This window comes from Saccopteryx bilineata, chromosome 1, assembly GCF_036850765.1.
Source record: "Saccopteryx bilineata isolate mSacBil1 chromosome 1, mSacBil1_pri_phased_curated, whole genome shotgun sequence".
In the NCBI taxonomy this organism is placed as follows: domain Eukaryota; kingdom Metazoa; phylum Chordata; class Mammalia; order Chiroptera; family Emballonuridae; genus Saccopteryx; species Saccopteryx bilineata.
In genome coordinates, this window is record NC_089490.1 from 107,703,018 (window position 1) to 107,724,824 (window position 21,807).

Sequence of the window (21,807 nt, forward strand, 5' to 3'; positions counted from 1 at the left end):
GGAGGGCTGGGATTGCGTCGCTCCGAGCCCCCCTTTTCGGAGGCGGCTTTTCTTATTCAAAACAGGCCCACAATGGGCTTCACAGTGCGCCTCGCCACGGCCCCATCTGACGAGCGGCCATTCATCAGGCCGGCTGGCCTATCAATGACATTGCTCCCATCGGGGCTCCTATAAAATGATGCTTTTTCCCATGAAACATCCGCAAACATTTTGACGGGTTTGGCTTTGCCCGGCTGGATTACTGAGTGTCCCTTCGCTTGCCCGCTTTCTCTCTCCCCCTTCTCTGCGCTCTTCCCTTTCTCTCTCTCTCTCTCTCTCTCTCTCTCTCTCCTCCCTTCCTCCCTCCCTCCTCTTCTCTTCTCTTTTCTTTCTTTCTCTTTCTTTTCCTTTCCTCCTCTATCCTTTTGCCCTTGCATTCTCTGCGTCTCTTGCTGTTTCTCCCCTCCTCACTCCCTTTCTCCCTGGGCGGCTCTAGCACAGGGGATCCCCAAACATCAGGACTTTTGGGGGCGCCTGTGCTGTCCATGGGAAGAGCATGCATTGTGGGTTACTGGAGGAACCCGACATGGATTCCACAGGTTAGTCCTCTTGGTGGGGGTTGGGGGGGGAGACATTGGGAGGTGAAGAAAAGAGAGAGGGACAACTTCAGAAAGAGTTGCAAAAAGTTCAGAAAGGTCAACTTGACAGTGGAACCCCAGGAAATAACGGAAAGCGTGCAGAAGTTTTCAATCCGGCGCGAAGTGCGATTGTGCAAGTGGATGCGTGGAAGTGTGTGTGCAAATGTGTGTGTGCGCGCGCGCGCACGCTGAGGAACGCGCTTTTGCTTGCCCCGGACACAAAGTTACATAAAGATTCGCTGGCTCGCGGCGAGCTCGAGGTGCCACTTGAAGAAACTTTGCGAGCCGACTGCCCCTCCCGGACGCAGTTCCTCCCCGAGGTGGGGGCCCGGAATAGCGGTGCGCTCTGGGGCCGGTGGCGAGGGCCAGGGAGCCCAGTGGAACGCCCCAGAGGCGGAATAGGGCCACGACTTCGTGCAGTCCCTGGGAGGTGGATCCCGAGGCTCGGGCTGGTGGAGCCCCGCCGCTGGAGGGAGTGGCGATGGCGAACCAGGTGGTCCTGGGGAATCCGCGCCGAGTCGGGAGGTGGGAGCCCCAGGCCGTCCGAGGCCGGGTGTAGCCTCCCTGCAGGGAAGGGGCACCCAACGACACGCTCCGCTCCGGGGTTGTGACTCTGGAGGGAGAGCAGGACACAGCGCAACCGGCGAGGCCTGGCGGCAGGGTCTGCAAACTGTTCGGCACTTTTGGCGGCTATTGGCTGTGCGCTGTTAGTTTTGGTTGGGGTCGTGGCGATCTGTAAGAACTGAGGAAGGAAGCCAAGAAATCTCTTACAACAGAAAAGCCCGGGGTCTCGGTTCTTTATCCAGCATAGCCTTGCCACCTCCCATTTCTAGCACCTTTGAGGAGCCGCCAAACTTCTAGATCTGAGTTATGCTCCCTACGTCCCTTGCAGGTGGGAGAAATTCGCCTCCTCCTACCACAGTCTTCCAAGCAGTCTACTCCTATCCGCGCTCGGTGGCAGCCTCTGTGGCAGCTGCGGGGCTTCTTAGGGAGATGGGGCTGGGACCGGCCGAAACAGGGCAGTGAGCGCAGCCTGGGCTGAGGCAGCAGCTTGACGCTCGGCTTGGGAGGATGCAGGGAGCAACAAGTGCCTTCCAGCCTCTGCCACCCCCTAACGCACGCAATACCATTCCCTGAGCAAATAAACACACAACACCGGACGTTTCCACCCCAAAGCAGCTGGAACGGGTGTGAGGAAACAGTAGGGGTTATCCGGGCATCACCCAGATGGTCTTTCTTTGGTCCCTGTAGACAGATTTCCAACCCCCTCACCTCACGCACCCAGGTTTCTGCCGAGGTGGCCAGGACATCACCCCCTTTGGCTAGGGAGACCTGCAGTTTTCCAGGGTAGCTGTCTATGTCTGATCCCAAAAGCCAAGTTCCTCTTCCATTGCGCTTTCCCGGGTGGGTGTGGACCCCCTGGGAGTGAGTACAGGCTGAGCTCCGCAGCCTGTACTCCATGCAATGGTAAACGAAGGCAAGGAAGGGCGTCCCCTGCTGCGCGCACCGGCTGCGGGTACGAGGCGGGCCCTGCTTGGGTTTTCTCGGCTGGTGGCAAAGAAGGCACCCAGCGAGGAAGAAGAGCCCCTCCCTCCACATTCTCATGTCAAGTGCTTTCTCCACTGCGCACCTCCTAAGCATCCCAGTTAGAGACAAAGATCCTTGAATAAAAAATTAAACCCACGTCTGCACTGTTTGCGCCAAGTATTTGCTAAGGGCCCACGTAGGAACTTGGGGGCTCCCCGCACCTGACACCCGGTGCTGCTCAGCTTGGAGGTGAGCCGCCCCTTCCACACTATAGGAGCGTTTTCGTGCGTCCTTGGGGCCGTGGAAACGTTCAGATTTCTATTTTTCACGCAGCTGATGGTCCTGGGGGCACCTGGTCACTTTTACCTCAACTGCAAACATCCCAAATTGTGAAACCGAAATCTTTACGCCACCCACTGTCTTCTCCCTTTTGAACAACTGAGACGCCTAAATAGCCATCCTAAACTCAAAACCAAAAGTTTTGGTAAATAGTAGCGTGAAGAAATGACACGGGGGCGCACCAGGTGACATTTCATTCGGGCTTGCAAGACAGACAAGGGAAGTGAGGTTTGGCGCGGTTCGGTCCAGGAGCCTTCCTCACCTCCCTTCCAGAGAACTTAATCCAATTAGCTTTTCTGGTGAGTCGCCCTTGTTATGTAAAGGTTCTTACTCCCAGGCTTGCTGAGAGGGGCGCTACCAGGAGCAGTTCGATTCTGCTCCTTTTACAGCGGATCGCGCGCGACCAGAACCACGAATGTCATTATTATTATTTCATTCCGAAAGGACTCAAATAACCGTCTCGCAGCAAGTGCTGGGGCGAAGTCGGGAGCGTCCTGGTTGAGAGAGGCCGGCCAGCCGGGCCTAAGTCCCCTCCTCTTGAAAGGAAAATCCCCGCGAAGTGCCTCGGCGCGGGAGCAGCTTTGCAGGGGCCGCGGCTCTAGTGGTCTGCCTGGGGGCCACTTCAGCGTGACCTGAGGAAACGCGCCCCTTTTGTTCCGAGCACCGAGCCGGTAATATATTCCTCAAGTTTTTCCAAAATACTCAACAAGTGTAGGGCTAAGACAATGGCCTCGTCGGGGGCGGCCGGGGAGCCGGCGCGCGCCTCCTGGGCCTTCAGCTCGCTCGCGGCAAACTCGACAAAGCCGCCCCCTCTCCGCGGAGCCCCGCCGCGCCTCGGGGCCCAGGCGGACGGCGCAGGCCGCCAGCGCGCGCGTGGGGCCGCCAGAGCGCGCGTGGGGCCGCCAGCGCGCCGTCGGTCCCGCACGCCCTTCGCGGCTGGGGCGGGCGCACGTTTCACGCGGCCGGCGCCGCGGCCCACGCCGCACACACGCGAGCGCAGAGCTCCGCGGGGCCCGCCGGCCCCACGCGAGCTGCCCGCGGCGCCTACGTGTTTCTGGCCTGTGGGTCATTCTGAGCCGCCCTGCCCAGGCGAGCGTTGCTCTGTACTGAAGGTACCCGAAAATTCGAGAACGAAGAGGAAAAGTAGGTAGAATTTTAGGCCGCTTAGAACTTGTGCGCGTGGGGCTGGGGCCAGGTTGGTCGCCTACGCAACAGAAGGGTTGTTTCTCGTGAACCGGGACGGCGCGTTAGAGAGGGGCGCCGCTGAGCGTGTGCTAGAACCTTCTGCCTCTACCCACTCTCTGATCCCATCGCCAGTGTACAGACCCAGGATGGCTAAAGTGCCACTGGAGCCGGACCTGGGTCTCCCGGGCCGCTGGTTCACAGGTGCCAGCCCAGCACAAGGCCCGCCCTGGGCCCGTGGGCCCCCAGGTGAGGACACTCCGCGGCCTGGGCGCGAGGCCCAAAGGGCAGTGAAGGCCCCGATGGGAAGGGGGCTCTGGCCTCCGCCACTCTCTCAGGCTCCGCCCTAAGCAAGGAGCTGCCTTCTCCGTCCCGGAGACCGGAGCTGCGGGCTCGGGGCAGCGAGGGGCCGGGGGCCTGCGCTTTGCTCCCGCGCCCATATTAGGCCATCTCTCCCTCCACGTGTGTGTGTGGCCAGCGGGAGTGGGGGGCGAGCGCCACCACCCTCGCCACCTGCCGAGCGCCGGCGTCCGGGTTTGGTGGTAGGGGCAAGTGAGAGTCGCTTGGTCCCGGGGCCCCAGGTCCAGTGGCTCCAGCTTTCGGCAGCGCGGACACAACGCGCAGGCCGGGCCGGGAGCCCCGCACACTCCTCTGCGCGGCAGCATTTCCCACCGCGCCTGCGGGAACCGGAGACCCGGAGACCCGGAAAGGTTCGCAGGGCAGCCGCGCCGCTAGGCCCTGGGATCTCAGGAGCCGCGTCCGCCCCCTCCTCAGCGCGTCGCCATGGAGACTGTTGGAAGTTGGTGGCAGAAAACAGACCCAGTGCAAAGCAAAATATTATGAGTGCAGTTGGGGTGACTTCAGGGGGGCCAGGGACCCGAGGGCACGAGCGAGAGGCAGAGGCCGACAACAAAGGGCCGAGTGCGAGCCCGAGAGAGGAGTTTCCCGGGGCCTCCCTGCCGCTCTGTGAGAACGGGACAGACCGCTTCCCAGAAGCGCCGAGGTCTCTAATTTCTCTCCTGCAGCTACACCTTTTCTCAGCCCCCTGCGAGCCCTGTCTCTCACCCTCCTCCTCGGGTTCTCTTCCAGCCACCCTCCCTATCTCGAGGTTAGGGGCCAGCTGGGCAGTGCCCTCGCTTCACTCACAAGCCACAGGCTCACCAACGTGAAGGTTCTGGCTTTTCTCCCCCACGACCCGTGGATCATCCAGGATGAATTTCTCAGCTCCCCCAACCCCCTTCTCCAACCTGTCTGACAGTGTGAGGAGCTCATATAAGGCAGGAAAATCTTGGAGCCGGGCTGGTGGAAAGGAGAGCCTGTCCGACATTTCCCCCCCTTCCTACAGTGGGGAAAACTCTTGAGTTATAATCCCAACTCAGCCACTTGTAATGTTCCTTCAGGCTAATCTAGCCTTTCCAAGAATAATTTTTCTTGCTTGTAATATGAAGGGCGAGGCAGCTCATGATCTGGGATTCTGTGACAAGTTAAACCTATCCCTCTTTACTATAGAATCCGGGAAGCATGGTCACCACTATCTGAACTGTGATACATCACACAATTAGTGAATCTCTCCCCACACTAAAAATAAACTGAAACATTTAAAAAAGTCATTTGGGGTTTTAAGAATCTAGAACCTTGGATAACCATTTTAAAATGCCTATTCTTTCCTTTCACAAGGATACCTGAGGTACATGCCTTAGGTCTTTGGCCAACTCCTTGCATTCCAAATGGACTTAACTAAAAGATACTAGAATGGATGGAGCTGTATCCAATGTCAGTTTAGGAAACGCTGAAATACCTGTGGGTGGTGAAGCCAGTATCACAGACCTGCAGTAAGTTGGAGAGAAATAAACACTGGCCAATGTGACAAAATGTTTCTGTCAAAGGAAAACCAGACTCTATCCTCCCCTTGCCCAAGCTTTTAGAAAGAGGCCAGGCTGTTGTCATATATAGCGACCCTTCCTGGTAATAATTTGAGCAGATGACCCATTCCTTTTCCCTTTTCCTTTCCCCCTCAGCTGTAAGTGAATGGCTGGGTCATAGTGATGGTGATAGCTATGGTCTACCCACACTTCTAGCACTCAGTTACATGTCTCTGTTCGTATATGTGTTCTGGCATGTATATGATGAATTCTTCCCAGTAGTTTGTTTATAGAGGAGTTTTATGGTCATTGATCCTTACAAGTGCTTCACGAGAGAGGCATTATTGTAACCTCCATCAAGCACAGGTTTTTCCATTTCTAATATAGTAAGATCGTGATTCTAAGTCAGGTTCTGTTTTTGTTTGCCATGGTGTCCTTGCCAAAAGGGCTGAGAAGGTATAAAATGGTGGCATCATAAGCTGGGATTCCAGATAGCAGGTCTCCACTTGCAGAGTCCTGAGAGACTATCCCACATGTTCTACGGGTCACTGGGGACACTTTTCATCTGCAGAATTCCAAGGCTCTGTGGGTACAGAACATGGGAGAAGTCTCTGATGTTGTTCTTACTCCTTCCACTCTATTTTATGTATCTTTGCAATTTTATTAAGGTTTAGGGGACTGAGGATGAACCAAGAGGTAGATTATTTGAAAGTGCCAGGTAAAAGTAAAAAATAATCTTTGGGTGAACTTATCAGAGGTCTTATTCAGCCTTACGTACTGAGCACGTGTTAGGTGGCAGACCTGGGGGATGAACAGGGCCGTGGTCCCTGCTGCCAAGGACTGCAGACTGTAGTTGATGAGAGAGCATGGGTGCTCTCTCTTGTTGAGTACCCACTGTGTGTCAGCCCTGGAACAGGCACTTGTTCACACATTGACCATTTAAGCCTGTGTTGCCCCTTCCTAAAATGAAAGAGGGTCTGGACCTTGCCTGGGGTCACAGCTTGTATGTAGCAGAGCTAGACTGGAGACCAGACCGGGGAAACCTCTGTGCTTGCCCTACCCAGCCCACTTCATCTGGGCACTGCTGGACCTTGAGGTGGATCTGAATCCCACTTGGTGAGAAGGGGAACGTACTGATGAGAGGGAAGAATCACAGAGAAAACCTCTTCGAAGGAGTCATGTGATTCTGCATTTGAAGAGGAGTTTAAATGATGGCAGTAATGGGAGGCAGTGCATCATAGTGGCCATAGGTAAATTCTGGACAGATTTTAGCTTGCTTCATTCATTCATTCACTCAAGGAAACCATGTGTCTCCTATGTGCCCACCACTTTGCTGGATGCTGAGCTTAACAAAATGCCATCTCTGTTCCTCCAGAGCATAAATTCTAGGCAGACAAACAAGAACACACACACACACACACACACACACACAAATAGATCATTTCAGTGAGTGATAAGCACATGAAGAGAATAACCACTGTCTGGAGCCACGAGGACAGAGCACGGTGATGGTGGGGTGGGGGGATGCCTTTCACAGAGTGCCTTTCTGCCACGTATAGCTGTGTGCCTTTGGTCTGGAATAATTTCTTATTAGCTTAATTATTAGCTAAATAATTTCTGAGCCTCAATTTTCGTATGAAATAGATTATTATTAGCTTAATAATTTCTAAGCCTCAATTTTCTTATGAAACTGATACAACTATCTAATAGGGCTGTTAAGCAGGAAATGTGAAAGTGGTAATAGATACCACATATTCAATGCTTCCTGTATGTCTTCACTTTGCTAGTGAGCATTTTTATTGAAATACATTATTTATGTGATGCTCACCTCAATCCTATAAAAAAGGCATTTAATAAACATAAACTTTAAAAAATACAAATAAAATCTAGATTTCTTGGATTCCGCCTTTATTCACAGTTTAAATGGGCTAATGACAGAAATGAAAGTTAGTAAGGTGTTCAGAGAGTTTTGGGCTCTAGCCATTGGGCTGGCAGAAACATACCTTGCATAAGAAGCAGGATCAATCTTGATGGTGTGTGCCTAATTTTCCTGAGGCGGAATGCAAGAAATCTAGATTTTATTTGTATTTTTTAAAGTTCATGTTTATTAAATGCCTTTCATATTTTAGGCATGCACTCAGTGCTTTAAATGCATTATTAATTATATTTTTAAATGTATGTTATGGGTACTATTATTATCTACTCCATTTTATGCAACAGGAAACTGAGGAAGGTAAAGGTTACTCAAGAAGGGCATAGCCTGACCTGTGGTGGCGCAGTGGATAAAGTGTCGACCTGGAAATACTGAGGTCGCCGGTTCGAAACCCTGGGCTTGCCTGGTCAAGGCACATATGGGAGTTGATGCTTCCAGCTCCTCCTCTCTCTCTCTCTCTCTCTCTCTCTCTCTTTCTCTGTCTCTCTCTCTCCCTCTCTCTCTCTCTCCTCTCTAAAATGAATAAATAAAGTAAAAAATAAAAAAAGAAGGGCATAGGTGGCCTACACTATATGTGATCTATACTCTTAGTAAAAAGGCTACATACCGATCTCTTTTCTGTCTCAGTAAGGGAGAAAGTGGTGGGAGGGATGTCCAATAAAGCATATCCCATTTTAGCAAAAGCAACGAACTTGTTATTTCCTGCCTATATTAAAGTGTTTGGATGGTCCTTTAAACTATGGACACAAAATTTTAAATTATTGTTGGCAAAGACAGGGACATCAAGCGTTCTTGTCTTTACCACACATGTGAAATGTGCTATAATCTTCTTCGGGATTCATTTGAAGTTCAGTTAATATTTGATTCATTTGAACTTGAGTTAACATTTGCTTTGTCTCTGAGGATGTCAAGGCTTCATTCTGGCTCACATACAGACACCTCAGTAAAACTAATGAAGCAAAAACCATTTTGTAATGTGATAATATAGGTAACCTTTAGGTAATTTAACAAACTGTATTGCAGCTAAAAGTCATTCACAGATATGTATTACCATGCTTCAGGTGAATGTGGTGTGACTTAATGAAAAGAACGTGAGCTTTGCCATGAAACAGACCAAGATTTATTTATTTATTTATTTATTTATTTATTTATTTATTTATTTTTATTTCTTCTGAAGCTGGAAACGGGGAGAGACAGTCAGACAGACTCCCGCATGCGCCCGACCGGGATCCACCCGGCAAGCCCACCAGGGGCGATGCTCTGCCCACCAGGGGGCGTCGCTCTGCCGCGACCAGAGCCACTCTAGCGCCTGGGGCAGAGGCCAAGGAGCCATCCCCAGCTCCCGGGCCATCTTTGCTCCAAGGGAGCCTTGGCTGTGGGAGGGGAAGAGAGAGACAGAGAGGAAGGAGGTGGGGGTGGAGAAGCAAATGGGCGCTTCTCCTGTGTGCCCTGGCCAGGAATCGAACCCGGGTCCCCCGCATGCCAGGCCGACGCTCTACCGCTGAGCCAACCCGCCAGGGCCACAGACCAAGATTTAAATTCCAGCCTGGTCACTTTCTAGTTGTTGTGACCCAAGGCAAATGACCTAACTTCTCTAAGCCTCAATTCCATTCTTTCTGAAAATATCTATTCCTTACGTTCTTAGGTTGGCTTAAAGATCATAATGAGATTGTATACATAAAATTAAGCTTGGCACTTAGAACTTGCTCAGTAAACGGCAGACTTTATTATTACATATAGTAATTATCTGGTGTTTCTAATGCCCCTAATTGGCAAAGGGTATAAGATCCTGAGAAAAAAATTAAACTCTAGACATAGACCCAGTTCTAAGGTCAAGAGAAATCATTATTTTCTGAAGGGTGTAGACTGAGGGATTAATTCATTTCTCAACCTTCCCCATGAAGAAGGCATTTGACATGCTCCCAGTTGCCATGATTTCATCCTTATGTTTTTCCCGTGTGTTCAAGGAAGTAGAAAATGTGTGCTTGTAGAGGAACACCTGTTGACTGGAATTTGAATCCTGGAGGAGAGCTCCATGGATCACGCAGAGGAGCCATATGTTGCACACCTCTGTTGGGGGCCCTCCCAGCTCTGGAATGAGAGGACCCACATTCTCCCCCACCCCCAATACTCATAAGCATTACTGTGTTAAAGACTGAACCATTTTGCACTTGATTTTCAGGAAGTGGAAAACTCAGTTTCATATGAAACATTCTCTGAAACTCCTTTTAGCAGGATGCAGAGGAAGTGTTAAGTTCTTTTGTATTTCTTGCGTATTTTTTAATGTAAAGAAAAAATGTCCATTTGTTCTGTTTCTGTCTTTCTAATTTGATTTTTGCCTACATGTGGTTTTTGAGTTTTTGAAATGTTAACAGCTTCCTTAGAGAGAGAGAGAGAAAGAGAGAGAGATATCATAAAAAGCAGAAAATAATTAAATCCAGTCATGTTTTCCATTGAATATGGTCCGGATTTTGGCACTGAGGGCTAGATTGACCTGTGCCAGTAGCTTATGCGGTTTCTGTGGGTCAGATCCGATCCACAAAGCAGAATTACTATAAAATATATAGATAGTTTTTATTTTTTGTGGTTGGTGAATCTCAATAAAACTTAAAAGCATTCTCTGCTGCCGATCAATAATTACTAGTCGACAGGTAAACTTGGACATGTTGTGTTTATATCATGGTTGTTTTGTTTGAATCTAAAGGGATAAGAAAATCTTTTAAAAGGCTGTGATCTAGGGAAGGTTAGTGAGCGCTTTGCGTACTGAGTGTTTTTTGATTATGCAATTATGTTCAAGGTCAGCATTATTTAGATGCAACCTCATTGAGATTGCTGAATTTATCAGATTTTTATTTAATTGAAATGGAGACTCAACATTTCATAAGCATCAATCTCCTGAATTCATCATGTTGGAGAAAATATACTATCACTCACTGCAAGTGAACTGCTCTAGCACTGGATTTTGAAAATGTCATTTGAATACTCTAAAGAGTGATTAGTGATTGCTAATTACACCTCCAGCATCTAATTTTTGAGTCACAGATGCATTTTGTGAAAAAAAATTATGTCAGCGCGTTTGTTTTGACTCTTGTGAGTGCCTTGAAATCATCATGTCAAGCTAATATTAGACTTTTGAAAAAGGAAGTACGTTTCTGAAGTTGCAGTTCTAGAATTTATCATTTTAAAAAATGAGCATGAGTGATTTTTTTTCTGAATTCCACACCATCTTTTTCCAAATGATTAGTCTAAATTTGGAATGTTCATAGATGTAACATTTTTATAATTTTTTTTTACCAATTCTAAATACTCACGGGTAAATCAAGTTCCTGTTGAAACCATTTGGATTTTACAGTTTCAGAATTGGAACCATGACACAAACGCAAACCTATTTCCTATGGAATTGAGTGATTGTTTTACCATTTTGCCCTGTTTTCTTTGTTGTGTCAGTTCTGCTGATGATATACATATCTTGAATGGGGTCAGGGGAGAATTAAAAAACCTCTAAAAGTTCTTCGTCAAAAAATAGAATCAACTAATTTTGTATCATCCGTACATGTCTAATAAAAAGGCTAAAATTTTTCTGTTTCTAGGAGTTTTATTTCATTTACTTGACTCCTTTTCAAAAGCAAAACCGTTTCTCCATAAAGCGTTATTTGACATCCTAGAAAAGAAGAAGCGTTGGCTGAGAAAGCTCTGGGAGTTCACGGGGGAGAGAGGTTCCCGGGGGCTGCAGGCTCTCAGCTGAAACATCACAGCTCGTCAGCGTTGGAGAGAAGGTTTCGAAAGCATGGCGCTGTTGCTGTGAGAGGGCCTTGGGTCTGCACGAACTTTTATTTTCAATTCAGTGAGCAGAGGTTTTGAGGTTGCTGTGGTTGGATAGGGGATCTTTTCAGAAATGCCAGGCTTTTAGAGAAAAAAAAACAACACCAGCTTTTATTTTCATCAAGGCTCTGTTTTAAAGTTTGAAAACTTTTGCAGTGATTACAAGAATGAATTATTTTTCTGCTTCGTTGGAGTTTCCTCCATGTGCCCAGGCTGCAGGACATGCTCGTCTCGGCCACCTGACAGGGCACAGCAGAGGGAGCGAAGGGAGTGTGGGAAGCAGCAGGGCCGCCAGGCTGGGCCTGGACCCGCGCATGTACCGGGCGTGAGCCCAGCACAGCACTGGCCCAGCCGGGGTACAGCCCGGAAAGCACAGGGGCAGAGAGGTCCTGGGGAATACAAGAAATGAGCAACCTATGGGAAGGATTCCCTGTGGATCCTGTTTTGTTTAGAGTTTTTCTTGGTGCTAAAAGATATTTAAAAAAGAAAAATAATGAAAACACCCAAACTATAGTAGATAGTTTGATTGTAGATAGTTCCTATTTCATTTAATTTTTTAATTACAGTTGACATTCAGTATTATTTTATGTCATTTCAGGTGGGTAGCACGGTGGTTTACACGGTGATCCCCCAATATTTCTAGTACCCAATATTACTGACTATATTCCATGTGCTGTACTTTATGTCCCTGTGACTCCTCCTTAACTACCAGCTTGTACTTCTTAATCCCTTTACCTTTTTCACCTCATCCCCCAACCCTCCTCCATCTGACAACCACCAGTCTGTTCTATGTAGATAATTAGATCATTTTTTTCAGAAGAAAGAAAAAATAATGGGGGAGGGAGGGATGCCTTCGGTGCGACACTAGAATCTATGTAAACACTGTAAATTAAATAAATAAATAAAAGAAGAAAGGAAAAATAGAAGGAAGGAAGGGACCCAGGGAGGATGGGACAAAAGGAGAAAACACTCTTAAAACCACTTTGGTAATTGATGGCAGGCTGACTTGATGCATTATTTTCAAAATTATTACTTTTTGTAAACTAAAGTGACTCCTTTTTTTTTTTTACTGAATTTGGGGTGCGTGTTTCAAGTGTACAGCTCAAGCTGAGTAATGAAATTTATAATTTTTATTAGGCACTGTGCTAAAAACGCTAATGCGTGTTTTACCTCATTTTATTCTCACGCTGAACCTATGACGTTATTTTCCCCATTTTACAGATAAGAAATTGAGGTTCAGAAGGCCTAATTAACATGTCTAGGACAAACAGCTGGTGTCAAACCTAGATTTGAACACAGATTAGTCTGATCTCAAGGCCAGGCTGCCTCCTTGCCTCCTAAAACCTGGAACTAGAAGGAAGACCTTAGAGATGTCCTTTCTCGCTCACCTTCTCTAGTGATAAAGAAGTCCATGAGGTCAAGTCAGCCCTGATCCTAGTGGGAGACAGCAGCTCACACCGCAGATCTTTGGAGCATACTGTCATGGGCGTCAGTGGGCATCTGGCTGCCACAGGTAGCCCGATGTGACTTTGGCAGCAGCAAGCTGCTGATGACGCCCATGGGCCCTCCTTCCTGCAGGGACGCCTTCATGCAATGTGTGCCTTTCATCTCAAATCATTCTCAGACCTACTGAGTTCAGCCCGCCACCAACACTGGGTAGCTGTCCCCACATGCACCTGCCAGTAACTTTGGCAAATTTGACATGCTACACACATCTTCAGGGCTTCATAGCTACTTACTTACAGACATATTCCCCTTATAACAGGTTCAACATAAAAACCTTGGTGTTAAAGTGACAGCATGTTTCGTTTGCGTAACGTGCTACTTGGTGCAATCATGGATACAATCATTAATAGCAGGGAGTTTGCCATCACTGATTGAATCATTAGCAGCTCCAGCATCCTATAGGTTTGGTGAGAAGTGGCTTTGCCATGGGCTAGATGTGTAAACTCAGCAAGTTAGGTAACCTCTTAAGCCTAAGTTTGCTTGTCAGTAGAGTGGAACCACGCATAGTGCCTGCCTTAAAGGGTATTGTGAGGATTAAATGAAGTATAACTTATAAAAAGGGATCAGCATGGGGCCTTGGCATGTTATAAAACCTCAATAAATAGAAGGCACTATTAGTGCCACTAGCTTCTCCTTGTGTTCCCCCAGCAGCTTCCAAGACCTGTCTCCTCCCTGTTCCCCTACAAGGAATGCGTAGAAATAGAAAACAAAATTTATACAACACTCCTACTGGGCTCAGATTTTTTTTTTGACATTTTATTTTTTAATTACAGTTTACATTCAATACTACTATTTTTTTTTATTTTTTATTTTTTAGAGAGAGACAGAGACAGGAAGGGAGAAAGATGAGAAGCATCAACTTGTAATTGTGGTACTTTAGTTGTTCATTGATTGCTTCTCATATGTGCCTTGACCGGGAGGCTCCACCTGAGTCGGTGACCCCTTGCTCAAGCCGGTGACCTTGGGTTTCAAGCCAGCAACCATGGGGTCATGTCTATGATCCTAACTCAAGTTGGCAACCCACGCTCAAGCTGGATGAGCTCATGCTCAAGCCGGTGACCTTGGGGTTTCAAATGTGGGTCCTCAGCGTCCCAAATTGATGTTCTAGCCACTGCACCTCCAACAGGCCCGGCTGAACTGATACTCTTTTGAGACTCCACTAAGTGCCAGACATGGTGTTGGTGCTTCATTCATTCATTCCTTTCCCTCGTTTTCCTCCATCCTTTGCTTCTCTCCTCATTGGTCCTCTCTGCTGTGCCCAGCACCATCCATGTGCAGGACTCAGTGGGTATATAAGGCACAGTCAGCTCTCAAGGAGCTTATATTATTTCTCCTAATCTTCATCATAATTCACAGGGTAGAATTTTTAAAATACTCTATAGGAAGGAAATTGAGGCTCATGAGGTTAAGTAATTTTGCCGGAGGTTGCAGAGCTGAGTTAGTCACTTGTAAGGAGAGAATTAGAATTAGTATCCTCCTGGCTTCCAGGGACATGTTCCTATCACCAAATGATCTAAGTATCAAACAGAAAGAGTGATAACAGGGAAGGGACTAAAGTGATATAAAAATTGTAATAGCTAAGAATGATTGTGCTGATCATGTAAGCACTGTCTGTGTCTTATTCACTTAATTCTGATAGGAACTCCATGAGGAGCTATATTACTAACCTTGTTTTGCAGATTAAAAAAAATTGAGGCTCATGGAGGTTGAGTCACTTGCCCAATGTCATACAGTGAGGAAGTTAGACTTGAACCTGACAATTGAGCTCCAAAGTCCATGTTCTTGACTGCTGCACTCTCCTTAAAACAAAGTGCCTCTATCATAAACAGGTACCTGAGAGTCAGCAATGGTTCCATGCATCTAGACCTTGCTCCGTCCTAGGCACGTGCTGAGTGCTTCCCATGCATTTGTTCTCTGAAATCCCACACTACTAAGATGAGGCAGGCAGATATTATCCACATTTCATGTGAGCCGGCCCTGAGATTTAGAGACGTTGCCTGAAGACATCCAGCCAGTAAGTACTGAGGCTAGAATTCAGACTGTTCTCATGTAGCTAGTTAATAGACCCATGTGCTTCTTGTCCTTCTCCTAGATATTCTCAGGAAATGATTCAAAAGAAAGAAAAATTATACACTAAGTTGTTCATTGAAACATTATAAAAAATACTATTAGCTCAGTGGAACATGGGCATCTCTATTAAATAGTGATAAATACAAGAACTGACAACAGGAAAAATCTGCATGTTTGAATGTTGAGGGAAAAAGGAATAGAAATTGCATGTTCAGTGGGTTTACAGTTCACATATGTGCACAAGTAGTTTACCTGTTAAGAGGGTGGGCTTGTAGATGAGTATGTTTTTCTTTATAACATTTTAAAATTTAATTTCTATAATAGATTAACATAGGAAAGAGAAAAGAGAGGGATAGTTTGATGAACTTTCTCAAAAGTCTGTTTGGGGAAAAGGTTAAAAAACAACAACCTAGGAAAGAAATGATGTCAAGAATTGAATGTTATCAGATGCTGTGCAGAGTAAGTAGCCTTGAATCCAATAACCTTTTTCAGATTTTTATGTGCTTTTATGATATTGTAGTAATAGAGAAACAAAAAGTCTGTTGACACTAGGAGGTAGTAGGTGTGCTCCCCCCAAAAGTCAAGGGAAATGAACATTTTAAAACCTGGTTATGCAATTATGTATGTTAATCTGGTGTTCCCAGGGACATTTTCAGAGCAGAGATCTGCTTTTACATTGAATTTATCTTCGACAGGAGATGGCACTGAATACCTTAGCATTAACTTCCTCTAATCTGCAGGGACTGTTGATGAGCTCCTGGTCCACGAACTAATGGCATTGGTGTCATTCCGTGGTTTCTTCTCAAATTCTTGCATATTACAAATAACGATGGCTTCATTAATCTTTTTGCTCACTTCAGAGTTTTATGTATTGAGTTGTCCTAAAGTGAGAAAGGGCTGTAACATTACTGATCACCTATTGTGTGTTTGGTATTATGCGAGTACTTAGTGCTCACAGTGAGACTTGAAGGCATGGATAGTTATGGGTGTTACAGTATACGTAATGATTATGTTAGAGTCATTCAAATAATGTCTCGGCTGCTTACTGCTGTGTGATCTTGGGCAAGTCATTGTTGTGATTATGTTGTTGATGAAGATGGTGGTGCTTGCATTGGGAAGCTGCATTCTCACAGATGTCATTCATATCACCTTGAATTCACCTGCATTATACCTTGACTGAGACTCCAGCTGATGAGGAAGAGACACAGGGACACTGGCTGCAGGGGAGTGAGTACAGGTAGCCAGAAAGAGGGCTGGTATATAAGGCACAGTCAGCTCTCAAGGAGCTTATATTATTTCTCCTAATCTTCATCATAACTCACAGGGTAGAATTTTTAAAATACTCCATAGGAAGGAAATTGAGGCTCATGGGGTTAAGTAATTTTGCCGGAGGTTGCAGAGCTGAGTTAGTCACTTGTAAGGAGAGAATTACAATTAGTATCCTCCTGGATTCTCATCTTTTCTCATTCAGGTCTTTCTTTCTCTCTGGGCCTTGCTTTCCCCGTCTATAAAATGGGGTAATAATACCTACTTATGAAGTACTTACATGAAGAGTTATGAAAACAGTGTAGTACAGTGTTTGGTACAAAATGGGGGTTCAGAAAATAGTAGTTATAACTAGAACAGGGAAATTGAGGCACAGTAAGGTTAAAGTACTTGGTCAAGTTCATAGAACTGACGAGGCAGCCAGGCTTAGAAGCCAGGTGTTCTCCTTCCTCTGTACTGGACCCCTCTGACCAGTCAAAGGGGCTTCTTCCCTGCGGTGAAGAGTAAGGCTGGTTTGGGTACCGACACCTGCTAGTTTCTGGTCCCACAGAAAGATTCCCCAGGATACAAGTGGAGAGCCAGGACAGGCAGCAGGGACACTTTAGGAGTCTAGAGAGGAACTAGAAACATAAAGAGTGAGTGGTTGGGCAGATCACAAAGCACAGAGGAGGTAGGAGTGTTTACAGAAGAATAGTAATAGAAAAACATCACCTGTGTTTAGTTAGCACACTAACCTTTATTAAAACTGTGCCTGCATCCTCATCACCATCATTTGAGCCTCACTGTAGCCTTATGAAGCAGATATCTGATTGAACAGATGTGGAAACTGAGGCACACATAAAGTAGGAGTTTGAGAAGGGTTATTTTTTTAAAGACTATATTAGAATTAGGAAAGAGCCAAAAATACTGCTCAGAGTTTTGAGGAAAAGAAGAAAAGTAAAAGGAGGCAAACTGATGAGGGTGCTTTTTAGCAAGAACTGCAGGGAAGGCAAGTGGGGTTACGGGCTTGGAATCGTGTCACTGAAGGAAAATTGATTAGTTGAAGGAAGAAGAAGTTCTTGTCCTGATCTTTGCAGAGGACCAGGCCTGGGCCAGAGTGTGTTGAAGCAGATAATAAATTGTTCCAGTGTAAGTTGTAGCATTTAGGCACCCCAATCAGTTACAGAAACAAAGATGACCTTGAGGACACGTCCTGAGGCCTGGGGTGTGGGGATAGCCATGCACCAAGCCATTCACACTCTTGTCCTGGCCACATATCTGTCTCAATGGGATAATAATGTTACTTCCAACATTACCATGATTAGATGATATAATCTAGTATATAAATACCTATCACTGAAGCACAAAGCTAATGCTCCATGATGATGATGTTGATGAAGATGATGGTGCTTGCTTTGGGAGGCCACATTCCAGGAGATACCATTAGTGTCACCTTGGACCCACCTGCATCTTTTTTTTTTTTTTTTTTTGCATTTTTCTGAAGCTGGAAACGGGGAGAGACAGTCAGACAGACTCCCGCATGCACCCGACCGGGATCCACCCAGCACGCCCACCATGGGGCGACGCTCTGCCCACCAGGGGGCGATGCTCTGCCCATCCTGGGCGTCGCCATGTTGCGACCAGAGCCACTCTAGTGCCTGAGGCAGAGGCCACAGAGCCATCCCCAGCGCCCGGGCCATCTTTGCTCCAATGGAGCCTTGGCTGCGGGAGGGGAGGAGAGAGACAGAGAGGAAGGCACGGCAGAGGGGTGGAGAAGCAAATGGACGCTTCTCCTGTGTGCCCTGGCCGGGAATCGAACCCGGGTCCTCCGCACGCTAGGCCGACGCTCTACCGCTGAGCCAACCGGCCAGGGTGACCCACCTGCATCTTGCTGTGACCGAGACTCCAGCAGATGAAGAAGAGACACTGGGGCCATGGGGATAGGCTACAGGAGTGAATATAGTTAGTTGGGCAGAACTAAATTCTTTTTTTTTTTATTCAGTGAGAAGAGGGAGGCAGAGAGCCAAACTCCTGCATGTGCCCCGACCAGGATCCACCTGGCAAGCCCACTAGGGGATGATGCTCTGCCCATCTGGGGCATTGCTCCATTGCAACCAGAGCCATTCTAGCGCCTGAGGCAGGGACCATGGAGTCATCCTCAGTGCCCAGGGCCAACTGAGCCATGGCTGTGGGAAGGGAGGAGAAGAGAGGGAGAAAGAGAGAGAAAATTGAGAGGGGGAAGGGTGGAGAAGCAGATGGTCACTTCCCTGTGTGCCCTGACAGGGAATCGAACCTAGGACATCCACATGCTGGGCTAATGCTCTACCACTGAGCCAACCGCCCAGGGCCTATCTTTTCTCATTTTACTATATCAGTTCTGGTCCAAGCCACTAAGACCTTACTGAACTCTTGCAGTGGTCTCCTACCAAGTGAGACCATTAAGTCTTGGGTTTGCTTGGGACAGTGCTGGTTTACACATGTGGTCCTGGCAAAACTATTAATAATGCCAGTTTTCAGTCTCAGAAGTGTCCAGGTTTGGGTGGTAAGAGATACGGTCTCCTGCTTCCCGTTCTCTTCCCGCTAAGATTGTGTTCAGCAGCACCAGATGGAGCTGCCCTCAGAACTTTTATGCTGATGCCACACTCTAATTAAATATGTTTAGAGGTTCCCAACCCCCTATTGAAGAAACTCGGGACTCCTTAACCCAGCCCTGAATACAAAGGCAGGGCTTTGATGTGTGCACGCCCCATAGCATCTTACAGAGTGCCAGCCAAACAGGAAAGTCTCAACAAAGACACGTTAAATTACTACCTGAAGGAATGTGTGCATTCACACTCAGGATGTTTGTCAGTTTTTTGAATGCAGCATTCTGCCAGCTTCATGGCCTTCGCACATGCTGGTCCATCCAATAGGAACACTCCTCCCTCCCTGTTTAACTGGGGTAGTAACCTCATGCCTTCTCATTCTTTAGCTGTCACTTTCATCCTCCTTCCTCTGAGAAGCTTCCCTGACTTTCTGTGGCTCTCTCGGGAATTACACCTCTATGTGTGTGATTATTTAATAGATGACTCTCACACTAAACCCAACCCTTCCACAACGACAGAAACTGTGACTGTCTTGCTTGCTGCTGTGTCCCTACTGTGTGTGTCTCCTGGTGCCTCGCACAGGGTTCTCTTTGAACAATTGGCAAACAAATGGTGGGATGAATGAATATAATACCCTAGGAGGCTACCCTTTCTGCGCCAGTGGAGTAAAGATCACTGTTTGAAACCCTTTGATTGCTTCTTAGCACTTGGAAGAAATGTGAAGTTCTTACTATGGCCAGCAAGTCCCCCGGGCCCTTCCTAACTTCCGGGTCCCACTTCCTACTGCCCCACCTCCCTCTCCACTGCCACACTGGCTCCTGGCTCTTCCTCCCACACTCAAAGCCAGCACCTACCTCAGGACTTTGTACTCACTCTGACATCATCTCATCCGAGAGGCCTTCAGGGTCCCTGTCACCTAAAACACCACCCCATCTCTGTCCCTTGCCATGGCTTTATTTGCTTCACAACCGTCCTTATACTCTGAAGCTATCTCTTTTACTCATGTTTGCCTCCATCACAGAGTACAGCTTGCTGAGGGCAGGGCCTTGCCCACCATGGTCATCACTAGGTCCTCAGAGCCTGGCAGACAGGCAGTGCTCAGTTGGCATTTGGTGGGCAGGGACAAGGTGGGGCTGCCCCTTGGAAGCAAAGCAGGGTCCCCTTCCTGGAACCCAGCAGCCCCTGGGGCAGGGCCTGTGGCGTCACCATGACAACCCACTGACTTGAGTTTTCCCCATAAGAGGCCACAACTGCCCACCTCCTGGGCCCAGGCTTCCCACCACATCCTGTGTGTCCTGTGTGTCACCACCGTGGGGAGGCAGAGAAAAGGGCCTAAGAGAATGATCAAGAGGAAAGTATTCCCTGGTGCCAGGGGAGAGAGAAGCAGGCCACATTGGGGTGGCTTCACTGGTAATGACCAGGGCCCGGTGGAGTGGGGGAGGGGAGATTGGAGTGTGCTCTGTCACCGCCCCTCCCCCCAGGGACCTGGGGCTGGTGCCCCCTCAGAAGCTGTGTGTGGCACAGCGACTCTTTTATGTAGCATTTCCCAAGCTTTGAGTTCCTAAAATAGGCCCAGCACAGTGCCCTGAAAGACTGTTGGTAGAACGAGTGTGAATACCACCTTCTATTAAACCCAGTGACACTTTCTAAGTCAGGCAGTGTTTTCTTCAGGTGTTGCATAAGTCGAGAGCTCCCTGTTCTCGTTCCACCCCTCAGAAACAAAGCCAGTCCTGTCACTCCCCCACAGCTGTTCGCAGCTGCCTGCAGCCCGTGGCGGGCGAGGTGGCCCGATGGGCGAGGCCCTGGCCGTCTGCTCTCAACAGCCTGTCCCACTTGTCTCCCACCACTCCATGGGTCATGGGTTGGTGAACTCCTCACCTTTTCCAGAACCCACTTTGTGCCTTTGTCTGTAATGGTGGTGGTCGCCTTGTCCAAAGTGCCTTTCTTTCCTCCTTCGTCTGGCAGATACCAGATCCTTTAAGGGCCAGCTGAAATGCCACCTGGCATGAAGCAGCCAGGCCAAGCCAGGAGCTCCCTCCTCTGGGCCCACACCACCGTTATAATGTCAAACATAGTCCAGGTTACCTGCTGGCTTCCAGAGCCCTGTGCTCCGGTCAGCCCTCCAGCTCTGCAGGCCAACAGACCCGACCCCGCTCAGCTACCAAAGATCTGGGGGACTTTATCTTGTCTGAGTCTGTTTCCTTCTCACAAGTCCGGTTCTTAAAGGCTCTGATGCTGGGAGGAGTAGAGGTGGAGCATAGGCGGCAGGCCAACTGGTGTGGGGAGGATGCGTAATGAACACTGGACACCGCCATTGCTCTGTCCCTGTCACTGACTGTGAGCACCCGTGGGTAGAAACCATCCCCCATGGCCCACAGAGACAAGTGTGCTCTGCTTCTCCTATATTATGTCACTTACTGTTTGTTGAACCCAGGAGGTAGGGCTTTCGAGAGGTTCAAGAACCACCCCTGTGGTACATAGCTGGTAAGTGGCAGGCCTGGGATTTGAAGTCCAGTTGCCTCTAGCTTCTCTTTCATCTGTCACTCCACATCAGCCACCAGGCCTTCTTGCCATTCCTTAAACGGTCACGCATGAGCCTTTCTCAGGGCCTGTGGTCCCCATCTCTGAACCTTTAAGGCCTTGCTCCCTCACTGTGCTGTTTCTTCTCAGAGGCCATCCTGGGGGGGATCCCTTGTCCACCATTCTCTGTTCTTTCACCCGACTTTACTTCACTGGACGGTCACTCCAACTTTGTCCCTGTCACCGTTCCTGACTTTTGGGAACTAAGCATTGAACAAGGTAGACAAGGCTGTTAGAACTTACATTTTTAAGGTGGGGAACTAAATAATAAAAAAGAATACATAAACATACAAGGTATTTTCAGGTCCTGAGACCCCGATCCAGCAGAGATAACTTGGCGTAATATATTGGCTTGCAGTTAAATAGTATTTGTCCATCTTTTCTGTTGGAATCTACATCGAAGATACTGGATAATTATTTGTAAGATGGATGGATGGGTGGGTGGGTGGGTGAGTGGATAGATGGATGGAGCTAAGGGAGAACAATTGGTCTGCGCTTAATATGAGGCAGCAAGAAGCAGCATAGGCTTTGGAGACGGA

The 21,807-nt window shown here is 47.9% G+C and overlaps 1 protein-coding gene across 2 annotated transcripts in view; it reads left to right on the forward strand.

The window, feature by feature from the left end:
* The first annotated feature begins 229 nt into the window (after nucleotides 1-229).
* Nucleotides 230-21,807, forward strand: part of RFX4 (regulatory factor X4) — a 168,160-nt gene continuing 146,582 nt past the window's right edge. For both annotated transcript variants that reach the window (XM_066263556.1, XM_066263566.1), the window contains exon 1: nucleotides 230-578. In XM_066263556.1, the coding sequence (XP_066119653.1) occupies nucleotides 536-578 (43 nt within the window). In that variant the 5' untranslated portion in view covers nucleotides 230-535. The remainder of the gene's footprint in view (nucleotides 579-21,807) is intronic.